At 29.3% G+C, this 7,881-nt stretch overlaps 1 protein-coding gene across 1 annotated transcript; it reads right to left on the bottom strand.

Annotated features, from left to right (window-relative positions):
• Positions 1-6,398: 6,398 nt before the first annotated feature.
• On the bottom strand, positions 6,399-7,674 carry LOC145039830 (uncharacterized). Its single transcript, XM_078987835.1, has 2 exons — positions 7,409-7,674; positions 6,399-7,347 (listed from the first exon to the last, which is right to left on the bottom strand). Exons 1-2 carry the CDS (start codon positions 7,672-7,674, stop codon positions 6,399-6,401), a joined length of 1,215 nt encoding a protein of 404 aa, XP_078843961.1.
• Between the last annotated feature and the right edge of the window lie 207 nt (positions 7,675-7,881).

The raw sequence follows: 7,881 nt of genomic DNA, 5'->3' as shown, positions 1-7,881 counted from the left end.
AACGTAATTTCTTACCATGAATACAATTTCTTAATAATTATGGGTGAGAATGGTTATTTCGGTTTTTTGTTAAGAAATAGCTATAAATTACGTTGTATTCTGAAAAAATTGTATTCATGGTAAGAAATGGTTAATTTTTTTGTTAAACCAAAATCAGATTGGAAATTTTGATTTTTTATTTGGAAAATACAAACAATTGGATTTTTATTTCGGTTTCGGTTTTTTGTTTTTTTTTAATATATTTTTTGGGGTTTTATTTTTTTATTTCATAGATTTCTTTATCAACAAATATTATTAGAATTTAACAAAAATAAATAATTTGTTAAAACATAATACAAGAGGAAGTTTGTTCATATTTAGTCATTGAACTATTTTTCATTGTCTATTTGTCACTGAATTATTGAAACTGTTCACATTTTACCCTTATGACCGGTAACAACAGGTTATAAGAGTAAAATGTGAACAGTATCAATAGTATAGTGACAAATAGATAATGAAAAAAGTTTAGTGACTAAATATAAATAAAATCGAAAGTCCGTTACCTTTTTCAAATCATTATCCATTTTATTAACAACGTATTTCATAATTTCATATGGGCTAGTTGAATCAATATTATTAAATTAAAAATAAATAAAAAGATGTACATTAGTTTTTTTAAACACCATGTTTATTTATGTGGCCATTTTGAGGTCCATGTATGTTGTCCAGCTATTGAAACAAAATCCTAGGACCTGTCCTTTTGACCAAAATTTTGAATTTGTGATCGTCTCGAGTTCAATGAAGATACAAATTATAGACTTTTGTTTACTTTTAAAATAGAACCGTTAGGGATTTTGTTAGTTGTTTTGTTGAGAAAAGTGGTTAATATAATAAAATGCCACAATATAAGTTTTCTTAGGATTAATTATCAACATTTTTCTTTAAAAAAAGCCTTGCAATTTTTTCAAAAATTTTCGGTTTGGTCCTATTATTATCAGGTTTATCAACAATCATTCGATTTTTAAAAAAAATTATTTTATTTTCCCGGAGAAAACCCTTAATTTTATTTACAAAAACCCATCAACTTATTTTGTTGAAAATGGTCAACAATAGGCATGAGTAAATTATAGAAATGGTCATGTGCTTTTGTCACATTCATAATTTTGGTTTTTAAGTTTAAAAATTAATAGGTTTCATTCATGTTGTTAATGAATATTGTATTTTAGGTTTTTGTTTTATATAAAAAGATTATTTTATCGTTCATTTTTCTTTTTTATTTTTTTTTAACAATTTATTATTATTATTATTATTATATAACAATTTTATTTGTTCTTTTTATATATATATATATATATATATATATATATATATATATATATATATATATATATATATATATATATAACAATTTTATTTGTTCTTTGTATAACAATTTTCTTATATAGCAATTTTCTTTTAACAATTTATTATTATCATTATTATTATTATTATTATTATATAACAATTTTATTTGTTCTTTATATATATATATATATATATATATATATATATATATATATATATATATATATATATATATATATCATAATTTATTCTTAGCTTTATTTATTTATCTTTATGTTTTGTGGTTTGAAAATCTTTTGAAGTCTTATTCAAATATACAATTTAATATTTGTTTTTTTTTTTTTTGACGTTTTGTTCGTTCATATTATATAACATTTTTATGTTTTTGCTCGAATAAACAAATTAAAATAGAACATCGGATAACTATCAAACATCAAATACAGTTAGGTGTTATTTGTTTTTTCTGAAGCAAAATATCTGTAGTCTGCGCACCACGTCTGTAGACCTCTGCAACAAAAGAAGTTGACCAAACATCTGCAGTTTGAAAAAAGAAGATTGTTTGTTTTTTTAACATCTGCAGACTATTAAAATAAACTAAAATCTAAATAAACTATTTTTTTTTAAACTACAAAGTGATTTTTTTAATATATTTATGACTTTGTTATAAATAATTAGCAAATCAAAATCAACTTTTATGTATTATTGTATAAAAAGTGAAAATAAAAATGGTACAAATTAACGTAGATATTTGATAAAAAAACAACAATTTTAGTCGCAAAATTATGCCTAAACATTGTAATTAGGAATCAAAAAATTTGATATATAAATGAATGGAAATAAACTTCGATTTTTTCAATTAAAAACATGTCATAAATATTTTTTTAAGAAATTGATGATGTTGTATTAAATAATATTCTATAAAATTTGGCACAAATATATATATATATATATATATATATATATATATATATATATATATATATATATATATATATATATATATATATAATTTCAACGACCATTATTATAATAAATTTTTATTTAAATATTTGTCAAAAATATGATGTTTGTATTGTCGAGCTTTTTTTTAAGTATTGTAACTTTTTTTTTTCAAATTGTTTATCACTTATAAAGTTGGAATAAATATAATTTCAAAAAAAACTAAAAAAAAAAGTATATGTGTTTTTTTAGGCTAGAAGATGTTAGAAGATTCTGATCTACATCTACGCCAAGAAGAGGACGCACAAACATTTTTAGGTCTGCAGTCTTCATAAAAAACAAACAGTCTGCGAAGGCTAATATCTGCATGTGGTCTGCGCCGCGCAGACAGAAGAGACTAAGAAGATCTGCGGACAATAAACAAACACCAACTTATTTAATGTTGGTTTTTTATGTGTTTTTTGTTTATATCATTCGTTTATGTGTTTTATCTTTTTTTTATTCAGCTTTAAGAGGTTTTATTGTTACTTTTTAATGCATAATCTTAAATATTTGGATAAACAACTATTATATTGTTATAACAATTATCGAAATATAACAACTATATTTCAACAACTATTTGTTAAAAGAATAATTTTATATAAAATATACCATTTGTTAATACCTATTAAATATATATTGTCTGGAATAATAAAAAATTCTCTTTGTGTTTTAATTGGAATCCTATTTCTGTAGTTAAAATAAATACAAGGGAAAATTATTTATTATTTCAGACAATATATATTTAATGGGTATTGACTAGCGGTAAATTTTATTAAGATTATTCTTTTAACAAATAGTTTTTAAAATATAGTTGTTATGACGGTATGATAATTCTTTATTCTAATATTTAAGATTATGCGTTTAAAAAGTAACAATAAAACCTCTTAAAACTAAATAAAAAAAAGTAAATCATATAAACGAATGATGTAAACGAAAAACATATAAAAAAACAACATTAAATAATTATATTTGATGTTTGATAGTTATCTGGGGTTCTATTTTGTTATTCGAGCAAAATATAAAAAAAAACGTTATATAACTTGAATGAATAAAACGTAAAAAAAAAAAAAAAAAAAAAAAAAAAAAAAAAAAAAAAAAAACAATATTAAATCATATACTCGAATAAGACGTCAAAGATATTAAAAGATTTTTAAACCACAAAAACTAAAATAAATAAATAAAGCTTAGAATAAATAATAATATATACCATTTAGATAAATAATTTAAAAAATAAAAATAATTTTATAAAAAATCTACATAAATTCAATTAAAATAAATAACAAATAAAACTGTTATATAATAATAATAATAATAATAATAATAATAATAATAATAATAATTTGTTAAAATAAAATTAAAAAAAAAAAAAGAAGAAGGGTAAGTTAGTCTTTTTATATGAAGCAAGGACCTAAACTTCAATATTCATAAACCACAAAGATACAACATATCAATTTTTAAACTTAGGTGCCAAAACTAAGCATTTTACCAAAGCATAGACACTATTTATGTAATTTACTATTATGGCATTATATTCATATTAGTGTAAATTTTTGTTTAGGTTTGAACAAACTCTTCTTATTTTGACTCATAATTTTCATTAGAATTTGAAAGAAACTTTGGATTTGTTGATAATAAAGAGAAAGAGTATTGTATATGTAACACCTCTTTTTCATAGCATGTATTAATATGAGGGTTTAGCTTCTTTATATGACAAGCAAGAGGAATAAAATATGTGTTGACATGTAATTTTGAGGCGAATCAGGTGTAACCCTTTGTTTATGATATTATATATAAAAATATAGTATTTTTTAGTTGAGGAAATATAAAATAAACTTGTAGTCGACTCAAATACGAACGTGTGAATGTAAAGATCATTAAATTCCGAGTTTGTATGAAGACGTTATGGTTGACTGAAGTTGAGACAAATTTTCCTCAAGAGCACATCACGTCCAAGACTCGAGCGCGATGCGTCGACGAGACAAATGTTGATATATTTTAAGCTTGTAAGTTGGTCATTTGAAACCCTAACTCATTATGTTCGACACCAAAGCTTCCTTCGGGGAAATCTGGAGGCTTATATAGATGATTGAGTTCAGGAGCAAGTAACTATCAAGAGAATTGAGGAATGCATCGATTTCACTTGGTTTAAGGTAATTTCTTATTGTGTTGAAGCTTACTTGAGTATCTATGGTGGGAGTTGTCAATTACAAAATTATGATATAATATGCTTAGTATGAAGTAACAAAACCTATTAGTAGCATTATGGTAATGATTTAAACATTTATTTCCAAAATTTCATGTTGAAAGAATGATGAATTATTGAATTAGGTTGGTGGTGAGCATAAACTCTAGAAATTGGAAGTTATGATCTTGATGAATTGAGTTTTTATCTTAATCAATTAAGTCACAAGGATGACTAATATGTGGAGTATAATAAAATTGGATGAACGGATTGATATTTGGTTATAGGTTATACATAAAGGTTGTACATTTAACAAGTCCATAAATTAGTGGAATAGTGAAAACTTGGTATGAATTGCCTTGTTTATTCATTGATTTTCAAATGTATTTATACAATTACAAATCTTTATCAGAGACTAAGCAACTAGGGAAAAGATAAACATAATGAAGTTTAAATAGAGATAAACCTAAATTCCAGCTAATCTTATCGTTTCCTAACATCCCCCCTCAAGTTGGAGCATGGGGATCAAAAATCCCCAACTTGCTAACAAGACAATCAAATGCAGATTTTCCCATAGCTTTCGTCAAGATATCCGCTAGTTGTTTAGATGTATGAACATAAGAAGGTTTAATGAGACCATCAACTATAGCATCACGAACAAAATGACAATCAACTTCAATGTGCATTATTTCATTCATGAAAAACCGGATTTTGTGAAATGTAGAGAGTCGGTTCACTGTCACAAAATAGATCAATACTTTTATTGTGATGAATGCCCAAGCTAGCAAGAAGACCTTTTAACCATTTCAATTCACACGTAACACCTTCCATAGAACGATACTCCGCTTCAGTGGATGATCGAGACACGATATGTTGCTTCTTCGTTTTCCAAGAAATAGGAGAATGACCTAGATACACAATCCATCTAGATAAAGATCTTTGGGTAATAAGGCAAGCAGCCCAGTCAGAATCACACCAACCACTCAAGATGAGAGGACTATCGATACGTAGGAGAATACTTTTCCAAGAGTCCCCTTTAAATATTTAACCACACGTTGAGCTGCTTCCCAATGCTCGATCCGTGGAGACTGCATGAACTATGATAGGATGTGAACTGAGTACGCTAGATCTGGACACGTGACAACTAGATATATCAAGCAACCCACCAGTTGACGATCAACTTATGGGTCAGTCAACTCTTTAACCTTAGCTAGTCCAAGCTTATGGTTTTGTTCAATGGGAAAACCGGCTGGTTTGGCGCCCAAAAGACCGGTTTCAGCAATAATATCCAGCGTGTATTTGCGTTGACACAAGAAAACACCAGTAGGACTGCGAGCAACCTCAAGACCGAGAACATACTTCAAAGGACCAAGATCTTTCATTTTAAAGCAATTACTTAAATATGTCTTGAAGTGTTTGATAGCTTCGTGATTATTACCCGAGATGATAAGATCGTCCACATAAACAAGTACATTAACTTGCACCATTCCACGTGTGCATGTAAAAGAGAGTAATCGAAATAAGAATGATGAAAACCGTATTTATTAAGTGATGTCACTAGTTTAGCAAACCAACACCTAGGAGCCTGTTTCAAACTGTAAAGAGACTTGCGAAGACGACACACCAAATTAGGATTCGAGCATTTGAACCCTGGAGGCAATTTCATATAAACTTCTTCTTGTAGATCCCCATGTAAGAATGCATTATGCACGTCCATTTGATGTGATTCCCAGTTTTTTGAAGCTGCAATTGCAAGAAACACACGTACCGTAGTCATCTTTGCAATGGGTGCAAATGTTTTAATTCTCTATAATCTAAGCCTTCTTGTTGATGATTTCTGAACACAACCAACCATGATTTGTATCTTTCTATGTCACCATTGGAGTGATATTTAATTTTATATACCCACTGGCTACCAAGAGCAAGTTTTCCAAAAGGAAGATGTAACAATGACCTTTTTACCATTTGGAAGACCCATAAGACGACCAGGTATGTTACATGTATTTTCCAACCAAGAAGCATCACCAGTGACATGGTGTGTTGCTCCTGAATTGATAATCCACAACCGTTTTTTAAACTTACCATTCAATCTTTCATCTGTAATCTTGGAAGTACTCATAAGACTGATTAGAGCCTTCCATTGTTCAGCTATAAATAATAGCGGTGAGTTGCTATTATTTCCAGCCACTATACCTCCATTGTGAGAACCTTCATTGACTGTGTTTGCTCTTACACTTCCTCTCCTTCGTCCACCTGATTTGCATCCTCGAGTGCCACCATCAGGCCTGTCGTTGTGTTCCCACCATTCAGGATACCCTACTAACTCGAAACAAGTATTGGCTTCATGACCTTTTTTCTTGCAGTGAGTACAACTTAGATTTGACTTATCGGGTTTGTCACCTTTTCCTCGTCTCCTGTTGGCTCCTATTTTAACAGCAAAACCCAGAACTTCTGTTGGTTTTTCCTCCTGAACAGCCTTTGATGTTCGTACTCGTTCATCTTGCACTACTAGTTGAAAAGCCTTGTCAAGTGAAGGGAGCAGATCCTGAGATAGAATGCTAGTTCGTAGAGTGGAGAAGTATTCTGAACATAGACCCATAAGAAACTTATGTAACATATCTGTATCTCTCTTGGTCTCGTGTCTAGCTCCAGCTGTGGACTTTGTACAACACTCACAGTTAATTATAGGCTCATGCTTATAAAGTTCTTCCCACAGTGCAGTCAATTTGCCAAAATATTCTGCAACAAGCATGGTTTTGCTTTGTTCATACTTTGCAATTGAAGCCTTTAATTGCTGAATTCTAGGTCCATTAACAATCTCATATCGTGATTTCAAGGTATCACATAGTTTCTTCGCATCCCTGTATTTAGAGAGAGCATTTAACCTCTGGTTCAATGGTATTCATGATCCATGAAACCAACATCACGTTGATAGTGACTGAATCTGAAGTCGTACACGGAGGAATAGGGCCTTTGATCGTCCCACCAAGAAACCCAAACTTCCTTCGCGCTTCTAATGTCGTCTGTATGTCTCCTTCCCAATCATCATAGTTATCCCCACGCAGTCTTGTTGGAGTAATGAAATCACCTGGACGGTCTTGTGGTCCAAGAAAGAAAGGAGAATTGGATTCAATTTTAGGTGGTGACGATTTTGAGCCCTCTGAAGATTCTTCTCCAGATTTTGTCATGTTTTACGGTTTTAGGTAGGGGTGAGCAAAAACCGAACCGCAAACCAAAAAAACCGCATAAACCAAAACCGAAATGAAAACCAATGGTGCGGTTTTTAGTTATGCAAAAACCAAAAGTTCTCGGTGCGGTGTGGTTTCTAGTCTCGCAAAAACCATAAAAAACCGAACCGAACCGCACCACACACACACACACACACACACACACAT

The sequence above is a fragment of the Lactuca saligna genome, chromosome 4 (genome assembly GCF_052625555.1).
Source record: "Lactuca saligna cultivar CGN05327 chromosome 4, ASM5262555v1, whole genome shotgun sequence".
In the NCBI taxonomy this organism is placed as follows: Eukaryota; Viridiplantae; Streptophyta; class Magnoliopsida; order Asterales; family Asteraceae; genus Lactuca; species Lactuca saligna.
Note: the sequence above shows the minus strand (reverse complement) of the source record. Positions and strands in the feature narration are given on the sequence as shown.

Bases quoted from the DNA above. Each gene is read 5' to 3' on its own strand.
- LOC145039830 (XM_078987835.1), bottom strand. From the start codon at position 7,674: ATGACAAAATCTGGAGAAGAATCTTCAGAGGGCTCAAAATCGTCACCA. The intron at 7,348-7,408 runs GTTGGTTTCATG...CTCTAAATACAG, and splicing joins TCAGTCACTATCAACGTGAT to GGATGCGAAGAAACTATGTG.